The 22,088-nt window shown below is 35.7% G+C and overlaps 1 protein-coding gene across 6 annotated transcripts in view; it reads left to right on the forward strand.

The window, feature by feature from the left end:
- CNOT4 (CCR4-NOT transcription complex subunit 4) overlaps positions 1-22,088 on the forward strand; it is a 137,196-nt gene that overhangs the window by 70,920 nt on the left and 44,188 nt on the right. For 3 of the 6 annotated variants that reach the window (XM_062195351.1, XM_062195475.1, XM_062195563.1), the window contains exons 4-7: positions 7,084-7,170; positions 8,250-8,351; positions 9,105-9,230; positions 12,778-12,911. In XM_062195351.1, the coding sequence (XP_062051335.1) occupies positions 7,084-7,170; positions 8,250-8,351; positions 9,105-9,230; positions 12,778-12,911 (449 nt within the window). The remainder of the gene's footprint in view (positions 1-7,083; positions 7,171-8,249; positions 8,352-9,104; positions 9,231-12,777; positions 12,912-22,088) is intronic. The other 3 variants (XM_062195415.1, XM_062195545.1, XM_062195576.1) reach the window with 1 other exon arrangement.

The following is a 22,088-nucleotide window of genomic DNA, read 5'->3' on the forward strand; positions in this document are numbered from 1 at the left end:
TCTTCCTTCCGTTGGTTCACCCCCAATGGCCTCTATGGCCGGTACTGCGCCAATCCAAAGCCAGGAGCCAGGTGCTTCCTCCTGGTCTCCCATGTGGGTGCAGGGCCCAAGTACTTGGGCCAGCCTCCATTGTACTCCCGGGCCACAGCAGAGAGCTGGACTGGAAGAGGAGCAACCGGGACAGAATCCAGCGCCCCAACCAGGACTAGAACCTGGGGTGCCAGTGCCACAGGCAGAGGATTAGCCTAGTGAGCCATGGCGTCAGCTGAAGTTATAGCTTTCTTACCTTTTCTTTTAAGTCTTTGATTTGCAGAGTTTTTATTACTTCCAAACATTTCTTATTTTCATTTTAAGTAACTGTATATTAATCTGAAGAACTGTTAAAACAGAAAGAGACAAATCTAGGTGGTGACTAAAGAGAGAGAGCATTTTATCATGAGTCTGAGAAGACTGCACAGAATATTGCCATTAAATACTTTTTTTTAAAGATTTGTTTATTTATTTGAGAGGAAAAGTTATAGGCAGAGAGAGGGAGGTCTTCTCTCTGCTGGTTCACTCTCTAAATGGCCACAATGACGGGCTATGCTGATCCAAAGCCAGGAGCTTCTTCGAGGATTCCTACGCTGGTGTAAGGGTCCAAGGACTTGGGCCATCTTCTGCTGCTTTTCCAGACTATACCATAGAGCTGGATTGGAAGTGGAGTAGCTAGGTCTCAGAGAGGTACCTGTATAGGATGCTGTCACTGCAGGTGGTGGCTTTACCTGCTATGCCACAGTACTGGCACTGCCATTATCTTTTAATACAGTTTTTCCATGCACTTTTTGAAGATCACTCATATATATATGTATACATATATATATACATATTACTATTTTTACACTTTCAAAATCATTGTTGCTTGATAAGAAGACAGTGAATTTTCTGAAATGTTGATCTCACTTATTCTCTTGAGACAGAAAAAAACCAGAGATAAATCCTGTTTTTTATTAAATATTACCACTCTGAATTTCTCTAAAATTCTTTTAATTCATTTGTATAACTTTTTTTCTGCTTTTTAAAAACTTAAAGTTGACTTCATTAGAGTATTCAAAAGTTTCAAATTGTTATTGCATCTTTCAAGTCAAAGAAGATCCCTATAATTTACTTATTTTTTTAAAAAATTTATTTACTTATTTGAAAGGCAGTTACAGAGAGGCAGAGACAGAGAGAGAAAGAGATCCATTGGTTCACTCCCCCCTCAAACAACCACAATAGCTGGAGCTGAGCAAATCTGAAGCCAGAAGCTTCAAAGGCCCAAGGACTTTGGTCATCTTCCACTGCTTTCTCAGGCCATAGTAGAGAGCTGGATCGGAAGTGGAGCAGCCAGGGCTCGAACCAGCACCCACATGGGATACCAGCACTTCAGCGCCAGCCCATATAATTTACTTACATTTGCTTGATGAACAAGTTGATATTTCACTATATTCTGTTTAACAAAGGCAAGTTTAGGAATAGTTAAAGCTTATTTTGAAAATAAATTTTATATGCCAGAAAGCATCAAAGATTGCCAAATATATTAATTTATTGGCTTATACAAAAAAATCTGGGCCGGCGCCGTGGCTCGCTAGGCTAATCCTCCGCCTTGCGGCGCTGGCACACGGGGTTCTAGTCCCGGTCGGGGCACCGCGGCGGCCATTGGAGGGTGAACCAACGGCAAAAAGGAAGACCTTTCTCTGTCTCTCTCTCACTGTCCACTCTGCCTGTCAAAAAAAAAAAAAAAATTTTTTTTAAAAAAATCTGAAAAGATACTGTAATTAGAAGCAATGATTTTATTAGAAATGGTGATGATGATCTACTAAGTCCTCAAAGTTTAGCTTTATAAGAACTTAACTATTCATTCTACACATTAATTACTGAATATTTTGAGTACCCTGTGCTAGAAACTTTGATGCTCAGATGCATTAGCTATCAAGCTTGGTGCAGTCTCTTTCCCTTTTTAATTGAACAGACTAATAGGGAAGACAGAATTTAAATGGTTACATTTGTTCTATACATATGTAAAGGGTACTCATAGGACAGTTAGCTAGTATAGTTTGACAAAAAGCTTCCTTGAGGAAAGGAAGATTGCTATAGGCTTGAAAAATTAATGAGGCACTAGTCTGAGAACGAACGACAGTAGTGTCCCAAGTATGTGTGGAAGCCCACGAGAGCATCTTGTTTGAGGAACTAAAGGACTTTAAAGGCATAAACATTTTTTACAAATGAGAAATGAGGCAAAGGATAGTTGAGTGGTCTTAGCATTCCTATTCCAGTGTGTTTTATAATGATGATTGGCTGTTCATCCATTCTTTGATTTATCTACTCATTCTTCTGATTACCAAGTTTTTGCTTTTGTCTTTAGTGTCCATGAATACATAAATGTGTTCCCAATGAATATATGGTAAGACATTTTAACTATTAAGACACATCACTTAGCTGCTTATAATTTTGCCAGATGGCCTTTCATGTTCTAAAACCGGTTTATTCTGAAGTAAACCCAAGACATTGAGTGTATAGAATATAAGTTGATATACAAGGTGCTCTGTCCACACACACACACCCCACCATCCTTTCTAGAAAACTATTTTTGGTAGTTTTTTAGACAGAATCTGTAGTGTTGAATTTAACATGAAAAGTTTACATTATTTTAATTTCTTTTGTCTAGGTAGCCTATTCAACTACTAGCCATTTGTTAGTACTATCAGGCCACCAGTATTACATAACCATATAATTCTTTATATTCAATGTTGAGCCAGTTTTTCAGTAAGCATTTTTTGAATACCTATAACGTGCTGGGGCCTTATCAAAGACACTGAACAAACTCTGATGAATGAGATGGCTTGTTTGTGAAAGAACAGTACAGTATGAGAAATATTGTGTGCTGTGTAGCCACAGAGGATAGCAGTTGACCTTGGAGGGGAGGTACAAGGTATGCTGTCCTCTGCTGTCTTTGGGGTAAAATGCTTCTGGCACAGTAACTTTTGGATGGGAAAAACCTCCATCTGCAAGTGAAATTGTTTGGCTGGAAGATTAGAGTGCAGTGGTGAGAGATAGCATATCATGAAAGGCTTTCTCACCATTGTTAAGGGAGTGGGAGGTTGATCTATGTCCTTTAAAACAATGACATGGGCAGATTAGGCTGTGAAAATACCATTCTGACTGCAGAGTGGACATGTCAGTGTAATTATGTTACACCAAATGTTGGCTAAAAACTATTTCCATAAACCATTGATTATCAACCTTATCAGTTCAGTGCTCACTGTTTTTGTTTTGTCTTGTTTTTAAAGATTTATTTGGAAGGCAGAGTGACAGAGAGAGGGAGACAGAGACAGAACTTCCATACACTGGTGTACTCCCACAATGGCCAAAGTTAGGCCAGGCTGAAGCCAGGAGCCGGGAACTCCTTTCTTGTCTCCTCCGTGGGTGGCAGGGGCCCAACCACCTGGGCCATCTGCTGTGCCTTTCCAGGAGCATTAGCAGGGACCTGGATTGAAAGTGGAGCAGCTGGAACTCTCAATGGCACTGATAAAGGATGCTGGTGTTGTAGTCAGTGGCTTAACCCACTGCACCACAACGCTGGCCCCTCTCTGCCTACTTTTTCAAAGCTTATGTTTTATAACACCTCTTAATTATTGTGAAGTGACTTCAAGTTAATAAAGAGGAAATAAAAGGGAAACAATTTTAAAAAGGCTATGTCTGCATGGAAATGTTCTCGCTCAACCACTCTAGAACCTTGCTCTTGAAGATATGGTCTCTGGACCAGAACGTTAGTGTCACTGGCATCTGATTTTTGCAGATTGTCATCCCCTGCCTCAGATGTACTGAATCTGAACCTTCATTTTAACTAGATGATAATGTATGAATGTTTAAGTTCTTGCATGTCGAAGTTCTTTACACTATTTCTTTTTTTTTTAGTGATCATATAGATAAAGTGTTGTTTTTTTCTTTTTTTTGTTTGTTGTATAGTTATTAATTTTTTTTATTTAATAAATGTGAATTTAAGTGCAACTTTTGTATTGTTTTAGCTTCCCTCCCAACTTCCCTCCCTCCCATGGCCCTCCCCTCTCCCACTCCCTCTCCCATCCCACCCTTCATCGAGTTTCATTTTCAATTACCTTCATATTACAGAAGATCAACTTAGTATATACTAAGCAAGGATTTCAACAGGCTGCACTCACACAACCGCACAGGGTATAGGGTATTGTTTGACTAGTAGTGTTTTTATGTTTCATAGTAAAACACATTAAGGACAGGGATCCTACATGGGGAGCATGTACCCAGTGACTCCCGTTGTTGATTTAATAATTGGCACTCTTATTTATGACGTCAGCAATCACCCGAGACGCTTGCCATGAGCTGTCTAGGCTATGGAAGCCCCTTGAGTTCACCCACTCTGAACTTGTTTAGTCAAGGCTGTATCACAGTGGAGGTTCCTTCCTCCCTTCAGAGAAAGGCGCCTCTCTCCTTGATGGCCTGTTCCTTCTGCTGGGGTCTTGTTCACCAGGATCTTTCATTTAGATTGTTTTTTTGCCACCGTGTCATGACTTTCCATGCCTGTGAGACTCTCATGGACCTTTCAGCCAGATCCGAATGTCCCAAGGGTTGATTCTGAGGCAGGAGTGCTGTTTTGGGCGTTTGCCATTCTATGAGTCTGCTGTGTGTCCTGCTTCCCCCACAGGATCATTCTCTCCCTTTTAATTCTATCCTTCATTATTTGCTTACACTGGTCTTATTTGTGAAATCTCTTCAACACATACCCTATCTTTTTGATCGGTTGTTTTACACTATTTCATCAATTAGTAAGATACTTGTACCTTTTTGTTGACTCATGTACTGTGTGATAGTTGCAAATTCAGATTGTTATAGGTGTAGGTATTGGCAACTCAGGTATCATGAAATGTCAATGATGTGATTTTCCCGAAACAACTCTCAGTACAATTTCAAACAAAGCACATGTGGTCTTCCATTAATTACATATTATTTGCTTCTGCTAGATTTAATGTATGTCAAAACTGGGAAAGTAATTTGTGTTTATACATAATATAGAATCTGTTTCTAGTTCACTTAAACAGGTTTCTCGGCTACATGAATGTGTTATAAGACATTTAAAAGTTTTACAGGATGATTCCTTGTTGTGCAGTACCAGCCTGAGCATTTTAAGTCATCCCTGGCTCCCAACTTGTTAATGCTGGTAGTATCTTCCCATCACTTTAACAGTATCTCCCCATGAAAGTGCCTACAAATTTCTAAAATGCTTCCTTGAGTACTTCTACTTTTTGATAAGTGCTGTAAATTCATGCATGGTAAGAGATGCTGATGTAAGATAAGATAGCATGTGACCAGCCTGAACCCTTTGAGCAGGCATTTCAGCTGTGAGGCTGTTTGCTGAGTTGATGCACATTCACCTGGACTATTGAATGTAGTATCAAACTCCATTGGCCAGAAAACTTTTTCAAACTATACTCTTTACTACACTTCAACCCTGAGACTTCACTATGAACAATCTCAGTCATTTTATTAGCTAAAATATTATCATATCTTTCAGAGCATTTAGGTGGAAAGAAGATTAAAAACCAATATAATCTCTTTACCTTTTAATCTGTTAGAATTGGTTGTAGCTAACTTAACAGTGGTGTACATATAAAGACCTAAAAATTGTCAAGATCAAGTCTTTTACATTAATTAGGTTGAAGATTGTTAAGAATTAATGATAAACTAGCCAAAGACTATTTCATCAGGTTTTAATTCTACCAGATTTCTCTAAATTAATATTTCAATTAGTTAAATCATTGCTATGTGAGAATACTATCAGATGTAAGTGGAAAAAGGAGTATTTTGTAGGAACTGGAACAGGTGCATGCAGAAAATGTTCATTGAGAGACACTTTACAGTTTGGACAGACAGAAGGCACAGTAGGTCTGTTATTCTAGAAAAACAATAAAATTTAATTTTAGGTAGTTGCAAATCATGGGAGAGGTTTTTGTACCAATTTACATACTGATCAAATTAATCAAGGTTAAATGAGTTTGCAAGAGAAGCTGAAAGAATGTACAGTGATTCACCAAGTGAAGAAGGTAAGGGAAAATAACTACTTGGAAGTGACCCAGTGAAAGGAGATATACAAATGTGTTTCCCAAAAGTTATTTGCCAGGAAACAAGAAAAAAAGAAAAGCCATGAGACAGCTGAAAAAAGTAAAATTAATTTCTGTGGGAAACTGCTTCATAAATCAGAAAACATAGAAAGTTGAGGTGGCACTCTTTGATTTGGAATTTGTAGCTTGTAACTATGTCTTAACATAACACATCAGATGTTACTATCTATCATGGATCTATGAGTAGAGATGATCTCTACTACATAATTTTGGTCAGTTTTTTAAGAATGACTTTTTTTTTTTTTTTAAGATTTATTTATTTATTTGAAAGGCAGAGTTATAGAGGCAGAGGCAGAGAGAGGGAGAGAGAGATCTTTCATCTACCGATTCACTAACCAAATGGCTGTAATGGCCAGAGCTGGACCAATCCGAAGCCAGGAGCCAGGAGCTTCCTCTGGATCTCCCACATGGGTGCAGGAACCCAAGGACTTGGGCCATCTTCTGATGCTTTCCCAGGCCATAGCAGAGTTGAATTGGAAGTGGAGTAACTGAGTCTCGAATAGGCACCCTTATGGGATGCTGACATTACTGGCTTTTACCCACTACGTCACAACACCAGCCCTAAGAATGACTTTCTTATAAAAATCATCTGTTAATGACAGTGTAGTGAATATCTTTTTACCACAGGTTATTGATGTTAGTGTTAGAATATAGTTGATAGTAAACTCAGTTTCAGTTTCTACAGTGTGTTAAAAAGGAATAGTTTAAGAATAGCTTTTAAACATAACTCCTTGATTTTCTGTCGGATAGCCACCAAGACATGTATATTAGAAAAATTTAAAAATTAACTATTTTTCTCTATTTTCCTCTCAAAGAAGAGGGATATAATAAGGAATGATATATGTCCCCATTATATGGATAAAATTGTTGAAAATGGGGACAAGTTGATGCCTTATTTCTTCTTGTTTTCTAGGTTTTAAAACGACCAGAGTATTTTGGGAAGTTTGGTAAAATACACAAAGTTGTCATCAATAATAGCACTTCATATGCAGGCTCACAGGTAACTAATTATTGGGATTTTTGCCTTTCTTCCTTGTGGTCTTGGCTTGACCTGGGCTGTTTATAAGGAAAATCTGTTTTCTGTGATTAGAAAGCCTAAGGGTCAAGGACTTAGGCAGTGTAGTGACCTCTGTTGGTGGGTTGGGGGAACTTTTGGTGCTCATTTGATCCCTCTAGGACTTAAACTGAACTGGTAATAAGAGGGAAGTCGTAAAATAAAGATTAATGATGGCATAAAGGGGAAGGGGAGTTCAATCTAATATTAGATAATGGTCAATAATTAATGATTTCAAGGTGTTAAAAAGGAACATCTTTATTATGCTGATATTCACAGATAGAATAATGTTGAAGATTATTTTTGAGAGATATTTTGATATAGTGTCTATAAATCTTATTTTTATTTATTTGCAAGGCAGACAAGGAGATTTTTTAAAATATCTTTTCAAAATGTTTTATAACCTTTACAAGGCAAAGATGGTCTTTTATTTATAAATATTAGTTTACTTTAATAAAAGACAAGAGAAGGATGTTATTTGTATATAATAGTCTACTTAAAATCAGATAAAGTTCATTAAGCATGATTTCTCTTTTTTTTTAAAGATTTATTTATTTGGAAAGCACAGTTACAGGCAGAGAAGGGTCTTCCATCTGCTGGTTCACCCCCCAAATAGCCACAAAGGCTGGAGCTGGGCCTATCTGAAGCTAGGATATTCCTCCGGGTCTCTCACATGGTTACAGGGGCCCAAGGATTTCTGCTATCTTCTGCTGCTTTCCCAAGCACATTAGCAGGGAGCTGAATTGAAAGTGGAGCAGCTAGGACTCAATTTAGCACCCATATGGAATGCCGGCACTGCGGGTGGTTGCTTTACCCGCTGTGCCACAGTGCCAGCCCTGTATGTTTGCTTTTAAATGAGCTGGTACAGTGTTTAATTTAAACTGCTTCTAATTGTTGTCATTATTAATAGTAGTAGTAGTAAAGACCTTTAAAATTCCTTATGCAGAATGCAGGAGAGTTTTCTTTTTTCTACTGTAATCTAATTTGAAACTGCAATACCAATTGGTTGGGATGTTTTCATTTAGGGTCCAAGTGCCAGTGCTTACGTAACCTATATCCGGTCAGAAGATGCCCTCAGAGCCATACAGTGTGTTAACAACGTGGTGGTAGATGGCAGAACACTTAAGGTAATATTGTCCTCTTCTCTCCCCCCAGCCCTCCTTTTTTAATAAGGAAAATAAGATGTAGTAAGTTGAGGAAAACTTGGCATCTGCATATTAAATTTGACGGTAGTTATTGTTTTTAGGGTACTCCTACCAACCTGTGCTAGGTAATTTGTTGACTTCTGACTTATGGAGGGTCCTGTTTTACCAGGTTGGAACAAACACATTCATTTGTAGGGAATAATCTTTTAAAATCTCTATTCTTACATATATCTTACTTTATGAAAAGGAACATTATTCTTCCCATCAGAAATAGATAATGGTTCTGATTTGCTGTCCTTACTATTTGGATGTTGAGTCAGGTTGTAGTGAAAGGTTCCACCAAGCAGTGCTTGATGAAGTAAAAAGAAGGTTGGCATGAGTTAGAAATTGGAATTTGCTAAACTGGAATTTGCTTTTTTTTGGGGGGGTGGGGTGCTGAGCCTTTTATAACATAGAACTGATTTTTGTCTCTCCTCCTGGTGTCTAGGGAAGAAGATTTGGGTGTCAAGTTCTAGAAACCATAGGCTGAAAGGTTCTCGTTAGTTCTTCCAAATGACCGTCGTCTATAATAAATTCTGCTAGTAATAGTTCAGTCCTCCTTTGTAGCCATGCTTCTTGTTTTGTCACCTTTGTGCCTCGTTTTAGGTGATCTAAAAATACTAAACATGGGAATTCTGAATGTGGTATCAGTTTATGTTTTGAGTCATCTTTTCCCTACCCCTCTTCTTCCCACAGGCATCTCTAGGTACAACAAAATACTGCAGTTATTTCTTAAAGAATATGCAATGTCCAAAACCTGACTGCATGTATCTACATGAACTGGGAGATGAGGCGGCCAGCTTCACAAAAGAGGAAATGCAGGTAGTAAAGTCATGTGATTTATCAACTTTGCAGAAAAGGGAGTACTTTTTCTTTATCTGTTAAAATTACAAAAACAAAAACCAGGTATTTAATTTTCTAGTGACCAGTATTACTTTGAAATAGCATTTTCTAAATGAATGTTCCGTGGAATGTCCATTCTGCAGATATTGTTTAAAAAATGGATTTGTGGTTCAAACTAAGTTTAAAAATGCTAGGTTAATGAAGATAAACAGATTTCTTTACTCTGATGCTTCTCAGAGTCTTTAATAGGCTGATACTTATCCAAGAAAGGGATAATTGAGAGGGACACATACAGCCAGAACTTAAATGATCAAGGTAAACACTTTGGGAAATGCTGCTGTAAGGGAAATGTCAGCAAAACGAAGGCTAAGTGGAATACTGTAAGTATTAGTTTTTTTCCCTCCCAATATCTACTCTATATAGAACATGCTATATAATAGTATTCTATCAAATGATGTTAATAAGCAAACATTTTTATGAAATGATTGTCCTATCAAAGTGTCCATCAAGTCAGTATCCTATACAGGGTGAATTGAAGACTTACTATATCCTGTGTACTTTTTCACATCTCCTCTTCTCCTGTCTCCTTTCAATTTGTAGTATAAACATGTATTTACAAGTAAAAATATTGACCATTCGGCCTATTAAAATGAGGATTATACCAAAGCACAATGCTGCACTTCCCTGTTGTAGATGAGGACTTCAGATTGTTGCTGTGGACTTTTGCAGGAATACTTCTCTTTTAGAAGGTGGGGGGCATTCACTGCTACCTTTCATTCTGCAGGTCCTGATAAAGAAAGCCTGATAGAGGCTCCTTTAAGAGCAGATTGTTCAATAAGATGAAGTATTACCTTTTTTTTTCTTTGACTTAGAGTTAGAACAGATTAAATCCCATTATAATAAATACATTAAAGTTTCTTGAAAGTAGAATTTTAATGATTCAAAAACAGTATTAAAGTTTGAGACAGTAATGGGTGACTTGCTGAACTCTTGTCCGATAAATGCTTATTTTTTGTTTGTTAAATTTTGGATGTCACTCAAAAAAAAATCATTTCAATTTGAACTTTAGTAGAAGATACACTTTTTCTATTCACATATACTATTACAGGTATAATGAAAATTCTGTCAAAGTATTTCTAAACCCTCATTGATCTCATTTAAAGTATTACTAAACAATTTTTTTTAGTGTATGGACAATCCTTGGAACTTCTTTGTAATGGGATTTGACTTGTGCTTATGAACTGCCCCTGTAGAGGCCTTGGAACGTCAGGTTGAGCTTTTGGCTAACAAAAGCCCTAATGCCTCCTGAAGTATTGAATGCAGAAAGAATCTTCAAGACTTTTTATGTTTTAAAGATGTAGAATCCACATCTAAATATGTTTTTTCTTAATTTAAAATTCATCTCAAGGCAGTGTCCTGAATTCATCTTAATCACATGAGTTTGAAGGTACTTTGTAAAGGGTTTTCTTTGTTAAAACACTTCCTGAGTGTAGATAGGAAATTTGAATAAATTACATTATGACAAAAATCAGAAAATTTTTTCTAATTACTGCATAACTTGAAATTTAGTAACAATATTTATATTGATCAGGTACAGGGAACGATGCATTGTGCAGTGTTCATGATACAGTTGTGTGCAGTTCAGTAATATCGCCCTTGTTATTGTTGTATTGCTTTTGTTTTGATCTGTTTCACTTTGGTTTTGCTATAACATAGATTTAAATCATAGTTTTAAAATAACTAACATCCTTGAAGGTAAGTAAAAATGTGTTTCTGGTTACAATATACATGCCAAATAGTATAAAGTAAATTCGTTACTGTTCATATTGGTGTATGATTAGCTTCTGCAGTCAATCTTTGCATAATTTCTTCCATAGCATTTGTGATATTACTTTCTGAAATATAGCTACCCAACTCTATTACAAACGTAGTTCAATATTTGTTGGAAATGTAATTAAAAATGTTTAGTTTGGTGTTAAATATATTTGAAATATATGCATTATTTTTTCATAATACACACTTTCCCTGATCTTTTTGAAGATTCTTCACCATATATGCATGGGTTTCAGATTTTTTCCGTATCAAAATAAATATACTCTAAATTCCATTTTCCGTGACCTTTACCTTTTATATTTTCTTGTTGAGTGTACAGTAGCAGTTGGCAAACTTTTACTGTAAAAGACCAGTTAGTAAATATTTTAAGTTTGAGACTGTATGGTTATTGTTAAAAGCATTCTAGGGGGTACGTTGTAGCACAGTGATAAAGCTACTTGTGATGCCAGCAACCCCTAATGGAGTACCTGGGATCAGGTCCCACTTGTTCTTCCAGTCTACTGTTAATTCAGCAGGGAGGCAGCAGGTGATGGTCTAACTACTTGGGTTTCCACCACCAACGAAGGAGATGTGGATGGAATTCCTGCCTCCTGGTTTCTGCCTGGCAAAGTCTCTTTCTGTCTCTGTGTTTATCAAATCAGTCAGTCAATCAGTGAGTCAATTATTAAAAAAAACCCTACACTCTGTCTTGCAGTAAAAGAGCCATAGGCAATATGTAAATGAGTGTGAATATTTTGCAATAAATAAAATATGTTCATTTACAAAAACAGATGACTGTAAATTGCTGACTATTGGCTTAGAGTTTAAATATATTAATTTTTATTTTACTCTTGGTAACAGAAGAAAGACGAGACTAAAAATGGATTTTTATTTTCCCACTTAGTGTCAAACTAATGAAGATTGTACCATCCGTGTATTACTTATTGTTAATTTCAACATAAAAAAGGAGATTGATAAATTTTGTATAATCTGGAGGAAACTCATTAAAGACCTATTAGAAGACTTAATCCTTGGCCAGCACCGTGGCTCACTTGGCTAATCCTCTGCCTGCAGCACCAGCACCCCGGGATCTAGTCCCAGTTGGGGCACCAGATTCTGTCCCGGTTGCTCCTCTTCCAGTCCACCTCTTTGCTGTGGCTCAGGAAGGAAGTGGAGGATGGCCCAAGTGCTTGGGCCCTGCACCCGCATAGGAGACCAGGAGGAAGCACCTGGCACCTGGCTCCTGGCTTCGGATTGGTGCAGTACTGGCCATAGCGGCCACTAGGGGAGTGAACCAATGGAAGGAAGACCTTTCTCTCTGTCTCTTCTCTCACTGTCTGTAACTCTATCTCTCAAAATTAAAAAAAAGAAGAAGAAGAAGAAGACTTAATCCTCACATGAAAGACTTGAAGTAGGCTTCACATTGGCCTAGTTGTTTGAGCTAGCCGGAGATGTTCTCTCCTTAATATGCTGTTCAATAAAGGAGTTGATAGATGCTTTACTTTAATTTATGGGATATATATCTTATAATTTTGTTGGAATAACTTTCATTGGTCTAGGAGTTTTGTGACATCCTCCTCATCAGTTTCCCTGATTCTGTGAAAAACTCATGTTTTTTTTTTTTTAGGATAGCTTTAATAATTGAAAAGGTAACTCTGTTTTATACCAGCTATTTTGTGAATTCCACTGCAGTTTTTGTTTCTTCTTTCAATAGGCGGGTAAGCACCAAGAATATGAACAGAAGCTCCTTCAAGAATTATATAAGTTAAATCCTAATTTTCTTCAGCTGTCTACGGGTTCAGTTGATAAGAATAAGAACAAAGTGACACCACTGCAGAGGTATGATACGTAAGTACTGATATCAGTATAGTCAGACATCTCACCCTTTTACTGTCAGTTTTCCTTTTTGTTCTACATTGTTTTTGGGGGTGTGGGGCAAAATCCTTCCTGGTGAAGTCTCATTTACATGGAACTATTTAGCTGTTTGGAAAATGTGAAGTCTCAGTTTCTGGGTTTGAATATTGTAGCCTGTGGTTCCCTGCTAATACTTGCTGCTAGCTTCTGGATGGTTTCACCTTTTATGGTGCTGTGCAGGTCACCCTGAGCCCAGGAAATTAAGGGATGTTGGGTTTAAAAGGCTTTTGTCTCCTAATTGAGGTTTCCTCCAGATGTAATGAAGGGAAAAATACACTGTAAAAGGGAGACGGGAAATTATCTGAAGCATTGTGTTTTGGAGACACAAATATTCAAGGATGTATAGTCCCAGGAATCTCTGAAGTCTTTCTCGTGAAGGAGGCAAATCATAGTCTATCTTCCATTCCAGCATGGTTCTGGGAGGACTATCTTATGTCCGTGTGTAAACTCTTTTGTCATCTTTGATATTGGCTCTCATTCTGTTACTGTGATCTTAATATCTTGGATTATATTTGGTTGTGTCCTGTCCAAAAATTGTATAATTAATAAATAATAATTTTGACATTTTATTCTATCCTTAACTTAAAAGTTTGATGCTAGTATATTTGTTCCATTTTTTCACTTGATAAGTTTAACTTGTGTGAAATGAATCTCTTAAAGTAAATAATCAATTTAGGCATGTAGACTGGTTTTTTCTTATATTCTAAAGTTATATTTGTTTAAGTGATGTTTCTAGGTGTCAAATACTGTAGCCCAGTGTCTATTTAGTAAAATAATGTAAGAGCCGTCTTTCAAATGTAGCTAACGATAACTACATGGATTGTTGTCATGGTTCATTTCCTCGGAAACATATTCTTGTATTTATATTTTTGAAGTCCTTGTTTATTACCTTTGATAGTAAAGATTATTTAAATATCAAAGATTAAATTTAAACACTTATTTCTAATGTGTGCGCACACATATATGTACTTATGTATATGTGTATATAAACATATATAGAGTAGGCTATAGAGTAAAACATAAAGTTTCTGTATAGTAAGTTATTTGAAATTTGTTTATATCAAAACTAAGAATAAAAGTTAAGTCCAAACAGAGATCTTACTGGGTTGACGAGCTTTGATGTTTTCTTTGATCTATTGTACCTCCTCTTTTCTATCCCTGTGTGCTTATTTTATGATGAACCATGTGCTGTTTTATCTCATTGGTTGCTACTTCTGTAGTGCTATGTAGAAAAATGAGATTGTTGTAGTAAATATTCATTTCAGATGCATTCAACATTTATTCACATAATTTTTCTCATTAAAAATGACATTCTAATTAAAGTCATATTCAGGGTTTTTAACCCTTAGAGATTTCAGAACAAAAATTTTACGTTTAGATTATTTCTTTGAAATAACATTTGTTATTTTCTGATTATAAAAGTAGTATTTTTTATTGAAGGAAATGTGAAAAATTTATGAAAGCATACTGAAGAAAATAAATATTGTATGTGATGTCAATACCCAAAGGTTATCACTGAAAATGATTTGTGTGTTTCCTTGCTGTGTGTATTTCCTTGTGATCGTTTTCTTTCCTATGAATGTGATAATAGTATTAAACACAAAATGTGTTGGTTTGTTATATGTGAAAACGTAATATACATTACTATATTTTGTGGTGTCCAAAAACCGTAATTTTTTATGGCTACAAAGTTCCTTAATAGATATTTTGAATTTATTAAGCCAGTCTCATTTTTTCCCACTTTGGTGATATTATTTATAACACTGTGGTGAATATCTTTTCCTAGAAATATTGGTTATAATTTTGATTATTCTCTGAACTAGAACTCCAAGTCAAAAAAATATGAGAGTTCCTATTTCTTTGTGTTAGGTATTTTTTTCTTCCTGCATATTTGTCAATTTGATTAAAAAGAGCCATTTCATTTTAATTTGTGATTGATTGATAAAAGTAATGCTTGTTATGCATTGTGAATTTATATATGTTTCCCATGTTTTGTTTGTATGTTTAGGTGTTCTATATGAGTTACAGAGAGACCTGACTTTCCCCAATTAGTTGGTCAATTATTTGTGTTTCAAAATGCATTGAATTTATAAACCAGTTTTGGAAGAATTCTACAATATTGAGTCCTCCCAACTATTAGCATGGTATATATCTCTTTATTTAAGTCTTTTTCTCAGGAAAGAATTTTTTGTCTTTTTTTCCTGTTGAATTGGATCGTTCACTGACTCTTTCTGGTTGAGAATCCTAAGGCTAAAAATTAAAGAACAGCATTAGACAAGTGGCAGTAGTAGGGCTTCTTGACTCATGCTTTACTATTATAAAGGTATCTCTCAATTTTTATCCACTCTTAAATTTTATTTTTATCAGTTAATTGAGATAAAGGTTATTAATCACAGCATGAAAATACTTTGTTATTCCTAATTTATTGAGCTTTTTCCTTTGAGAGTAGAAATGAATATTAAAATTTATCAAGCTTATAAATGTCTTTTTGGTATATTAACATATTTAGCTTTTATTTTGTGATGTTATTAATATATTTACTAATTTTTTTTGTTAATTTTGGCCTTCATTATATAGTCAGATACTCCACAGAGCACATTTATAACTTTCTTGGTAGCAGGAGAAGAATGTCATTGGAGTCATAAGTTATTGGGGAGAAATGGGAGAAATTTACTTTGCTCAAAGCCAGTTCTACTAAACATCATCTGGAACTATAAAAAATCTTGACATGGGTATCCATGCTTTGCATATAAGTACATGATACCTGAAAGTGTGTTCTTGGCCTGAGGGGCTGGGGAGCAGAGGAGTAGGGAGGTTAATGTAGTTACTCAGTTTTTAAAGTAACAAGTCCTTGGACCCATGTTACAGAGAGTGTTTTTTTTTGTTTTTTTTTTTTTTGTAAGCACCACAGGTTTCCTTCTTTCATGTCAGTTCTTGCAAGAAAGTAAGCCTTTGGCTCACTGTCACGCACACTGAGGGTCTGCTTTAGTCTCTACTTCCACATTAACACTATCCAGAATAAGGATAAAGAAGCAGTAGATGATAGGAAGAAATATGTCGAGGTTTCTTCTCTCTCTCTCTCTCTCTCTCTCTCTCTCTCTTTCTATTGAATTAAGCCAGAGTATATATCTTAAGAGTGTAATAGTTTTCACAGACCCCTGACTGGTCCACTGAGAATTAAGTGACATTTTCTATAATAATGTCTTACTGCTATCTCACTTAGTAAAAATTCCAAAAAGGAATTTGTTACTTGCTTCTTCCATTGTTATGAATATGAGTTTTGAGCTATGGGTGTGCTATTTTTCTATATAAAGAAGTTACTCTGAAATAAATAAGGTGGTAAGAGTAGGGAGTGAAGATGCCTTGTGTTAGTGATGCTTAGAGACTGGTTGTTTTATTTTTATGTTTGGGGCTTTGAAATACATCCAATTAGATTGAGATACTATTTGTATACCAGTTGAAGACTGTGAAAGGAATAGTGGCTAGATGGGCTGCTGTTCACTGGAGAATGAGCAGGCCTCGTTACAAAAATTATGGGGTCTATGTATCACTCAGTGTAAGTGGTTATGGCTAAATATTTGAATCAAACAGTTTAGCTGTAGATTTAGGTGAAAGGAGGATTTAACAAAAATTTGGTATCTTTTAAGAGTGTTCATTTAATAGTCTCAGTAGTTCTATGTGGTCAATATTATTCTCTTATTACTCATAAGAAAGCTAAATTTCAGAGGGCTTAAGTAGTTTACCAGTATTCACATAAATAAGTGATAGGCCAGATTCTGACCGTAGTCTCTTCTGCCTTAAAGTACAGACTTACTCTTTACTACAGATTAGTCTAGAATAGGTAAAATTCTTAGGAGAAACCTTGAGGAAAAAAATACTAATCAGATTGGTTTGACCTTGAAAATCTGGTATTTGTGGCTTATTAATGCATGCATATAGTGGATGGGCCATAAATCGTGAGGAAATGATATTTTAAGCCAGAGTCTTCCATAAACTACAGATTGGTGGCAGTAGCGGATTAGCTGTTGAAATGGTCAAAGGAAGACTTTTATAGGAATTTATCAATTTTATTGCATTCAGAGGACATGTGTCCCTTTTTAAAAATACAGTAATACTCTTATTGAAAATCAAGTATAAGCTCTGATAGACTGAAAGTGTAGTCAGAATACCTTATGAACTTAGTGGAATGCAAATGTTACTGCATGAATCATGTTTTCCTACTCTTGTATTTGGTAATGAGATTCAGGAAAGGTGATGGCTAATAGATGTGCAGAAAACAGTCTATGAAAGAGCTTGTTAAATCATGGGTAGGCCTGAGGATATCTGCACACTCTGAAATTCTACGTAAAATTTTGCACGTGTGCATGTTTTTCTTGAGAGAAGTGCCATGACCTAAAAATAGTTACAAATTATTGGTTTGAAGGTGCTAATCTACTGATACCTTTAGATAGGATAAAGGTGAATTTTTGAGTGGTATAAGTATGAACACATGAACTACATTTTATAAAATAGATCTCCATTTTTGTGGATAGGTAATTGGCAGGTCCCTGCTTTTATTTTTTGCATGTGTTAAGGGCTATTTTACCTAGTAAACTGAGTGGGTAAATTAATTTAGATTTGCAAAGATTTGATGTTTACATTAAAAGAAGTGACTTACTAAAATTTTTTTTGAGTTTTAATCTTAGAATCTTTCCTTATTTCTCTTAAATTTTCTTCTGTGCTGTGGGGATATATGTAGTTACTGTACTTATGCTTACCCTCTGGAAAACTGCTAAGTGAACAAAGATATCTTGGCCCACATGTAGTCAAAAAAGTTACAGCCATTGGTCTAAAGTGTTAGTTCCAGTTGATTGGGTGGATGGAATGAGTGTGAGAAAGAGGGGCAGTTAGAAATAGAATGTTTGTGATCTTATTATCTAGAATTAATGGTACATCAAACAAGGAGCTGTTTGTTTAAATTCAACTTAAATATATTATCTTTTTTAAAGAATAAATTTATTACTAAAATACAAAATTAAAATGAATAAGTAAACACTATTTGTAAAAGCTACCACGTTCTGTGGTATGTTATGGATGTTTTATGTCTATCATTTAGCTTTAATATTAAGAATAATTAATTCTTGTACATACAAGTAGTTAATCAAGCATTTATTTTCATTCATGTTAAATAAGTCTTGGGGTTATTAGAAAATTACAATTAAAGTCACATTTGCTTAACTACAATCCATTCAGGTTTATTGAGACAATTTTTTTTGCTCTGTTAATAGCTAATTGAGTAATTTAAGATATCGTATTTTAGTAACAAGTTAATACTTTAAATGTTAATGTGTAGTTGAAGCCTGTCTTAAATAAAATATATTCTGTGAAGGCAAGTTGTACCTGTTGATAAATTAATTATGTCCTTTGTGGTGGCAGATTTTAAAATATATCAGGGTTATTTAGGACTCTGAGGAACATAAAATTAAAATGATTTTTCTAAGTGAGAAAAGGAACACATGAAATTTGGAAATGCTCATTATATTGACACCTGTCCCTATATAAATTTTACCATGTTCAAAGTGTAACAGAATTTTTGCAGTCCCTGTGACTATTTTTATCTTTCCAATTTGATAAATAATGGAACTAGACCTTCTCAGAATTTTTTTCCCTATATGATCCCCAGTCCAAACAAATGATCTTTCTTGGATCCTTCTCTGTTTTGTTTGTTTGCTTCAAATTTAAAAAAAACAAAAAACAAAAAACCAAAAACAGCCATAAACCTATTTTCAAAATTTGGCTGGCATCATTTTTAAGGAAATAGAAGGAAGTAAAATTCAAGCATTGCCTCTGGAGCAAGTTAGAAGAGGACAGAATTTGGGCAAGCATCTGAAGGACCAAACTGAAGCCCAGCTGTGTCACTCACTACCTGTTTGCACATTTTTTTTTTCCCCCAAAGAAACCTTTTATTTAAGGAATACAAACTTCATGCATTTCATAAGTACAACTTTAGGAATATAGTGATTCTTCCCACCATACCTGCCCTCCCACCCCTCCTCCTTCCTCTTCCATTCCCATTCTTATTCTCCACTAAGATCCATTTTTTATTAACTTTTTACACAAGAAGTCCAACTCTATACTAAGTAAAGAGTTCAACAATTTGCACATACACAAAAAATTTTTCTCAACAGTCAAGACAAGGGCTATTCAAAGTCGCTGAATCTTGAAGTTCATTTCACTTTTTTCTTTTTTTAGAAATTTAATTAACTTTAAAAAAGCACCCAAGAATGATACATCTTTTGCTTGCACTTAGACATAATTATAATACAATTCATTAGAGATAGAGGTCCTGATAGGAAGTTAGTGCACAGTGATTCCTGTTGTTAATTTAACAATTAGCACTCTTATGTATGATGTAAATGATCACCTGAGGCTCTTCACATGAGCTGCCTAGCCTATGGAAGCCTGTTGAATCCACAAACTCTGTCAGTGTTTAGACAAAGCCATAAGCAAAGTAAAAGTTCTCTCCTCCTTTCAGAGAAAAGTACCTCCTTCTTTGATGACCACTTCTTTCCACTGGTGTCTCACTCACTTGAGGTCCTTTGTGTAGAACATTTTTTTGCCACAGTGTCTTGGCTTTCCATGCCTGAAATGCTCTCATGGGTTTTTCAGCCAGACCAGAATGCCTTAAGGGCTGATTCTGAGATCAGAGTGCTACTTAAAGCGATTGTCATTTTATGAGTCTGCTGTGTGGACTGCTTCCCATGTTGGAGCATTTATTCCTTTTTAATTCTATTATTATTAACAGACACTTAATCCCATCCATATGATCACCTTAACACTTAAAATAGTATTTTTACAACCCAGCTTAGGGGGATTTGGGGTCCCATGGCAAATCTTTAAACTGTACCTTTAGAAGTAAGTCTGTATGGCCGGCGCTGTGGCTCAATAGGCTAATTCTCCGTCTGCGGTGCCGGCACACCAGGTTCTAGTCCCGGTCGGGGTGCCAGATTCTGTCCCGGTTGCTCCTCTTCCAGTCCAGCTCTCTGCTGTGGCTCAGGAAGGCAGTGGAGGATGCCCAAGTGCTTGGGCCCTGCACCCGCATGGGAGACCAGGAGAAGCACCTGGCTCCTGGCTTTGGATCAGCGCAGTGCACCGGCCACAGCATGCTGGCCGCAGCAGCCATTGAGGGGCGAACCAACGGCAAAGGAAGACCTTTTTCTCTGTCTCTCTCTCTCACTGTCCACTGTGCCTGTCAAAAAAAAAAAAAAAAAAAAAAAAAGAAAGTCTGTAGGAATATATGCAGAACTATATAGCTTTACAGTTACATATTTCACATACTTCATAATTACAGCTTTAGGAACATGGTGATTCTTCCTACCTTTGCACATGGTTTTGAACTTTGTTTTTTCCATCTGTAAAACAGAGAATTTATGTTTAATTTTAATGATTCCTTCTAACTCTGAAATTATTAATTTGAGATTTTGAGGAGACTTAATGCCTGTTACTGTTCCTCTTCATCTATTGCAGTGATAATCAGATAGCAAGTATTTTGATTTAGACCAAATGAACCCGAATGCCTGGGGATGGAGTCTGAATATATACTTTATGTTCTTAATAAGTACATAAATGCACATATATTTGTTTCTTGCAGCACTCCATAGCACTTGATTCCAACTATTTAGATTTAAAGAGACATAAGAAGTCTGTCATTAGCATCATCAGTTTCAGAACAGTTCAGGAGTAACTAAGAAAATTATTGAGATTCTTCTACAAAAATAAGTTTTTATAGATTTTTATCTATAGGGATTTACACATACATTGCCTCCTGGATATCATATTTGTATTATGAGACCTACCTATTTATTAGTGCTTCTTAGTCCTTCTTGAATGTAGTACTTTCCAGTCAACTGTATGGTGTTTATGCACTTCAGTGTCTTCATTGCTCTCTCAGCATGATGACTGTTTTCGTTGTTTGAACATTGATATAGGGGGGACTTAAAACTAACTCTGCCTTTTCAGAGATAGTTGTTGATGTGTTTTTGCCCCATTCGTTCTTTGATTTCGTTCAGTTTATATTATCTGCTTTGGCTTCTATTCTAAAGTTGAACCAAACTATCTTCAACTTTTCAAAGACCTTTCTAAGCTTCTTTCCTGACTGGGCAACTTTGGATTCATGAGCAGTTGATTGGTGAACAGAAATCTTTCCACTGAAATTTATGCTTCCAATGCAAGTTGTGTTTTTAGTGTGGCAGAAGACATTGAATTAAGAAAGTCTGTAGGTTTATTTCTTAGGTCTGATAACACTGGGACTGGTGATTCTTGACCAGAGAGCAGCCTTTCTTGTGGAGTAGGTGTCTTTTTTTCATTAATAAATGTAGTATTTATTTAGTACAGTTTATTTTCCTGTTTTTTTTTTTTTTTTTAGTATGGAAATGGGTGGGTGAATGTTGAGACAAATCTGTTAATATGATTACAGCTTAAGCAGACACAGAGCTTAATGAGGACATTCTGCATCTGATGCTAGCTGAATTGTGAGAACTTGGACTTGTTGTTAGTAATAGTCTCTGATATCTCTCTCCATATAACCACTAAAGATCTAGGGAGTTAACATTTTATTGGAATTTGTAAATATGCTTTTTATTTCTCTTAGAGTTACATATGTATCTGCAGGGAATCTGCCTTGTTTGTTTTCTGCTTTTCCACAAATAGATGCATTTATAATGTCAAATTTAAGTATAATTGACTTCTTACAGCCCACATATAAAATATCTTTACTTTCATCTTCATTAAGCTTTTCATATTCCTTGAATTTGTTAATTATTATTAAATAAATTTGGAATAAATACAAAACTGAGTAGAATGTAAGCTTACTGGTATGTCAATTTTTTTTTCAACCAACTGTTTTTGGTTTAATGACTCTGATCTAGAAATTTTTAAACATTTTTGTGAAACTTTCCCAGGTAAAGCATAAGTTGTTAGAAATCAGTGTTATGAAACCAATTGGGGAGATGGACAAGAGGATATAAATTATTCTGATTAGTTACAATCCAGAAACATAGTAAGAGTTATCCTTTATCCCATATTTTAAAATATTACCCACTCAGTATTAAATATTTAAAGACTGACCTCAAG

Source organism: Lepus europaeus, chromosome 1 (assembly GCF_033115175.1).
Source record: "Lepus europaeus isolate LE1 chromosome 1, mLepTim1.pri, whole genome shotgun sequence".
Lineage (NCBI taxonomy): Eukaryota > Metazoa > Chordata > Mammalia > Lagomorpha > Leporidae > Lepus > Lepus europaeus.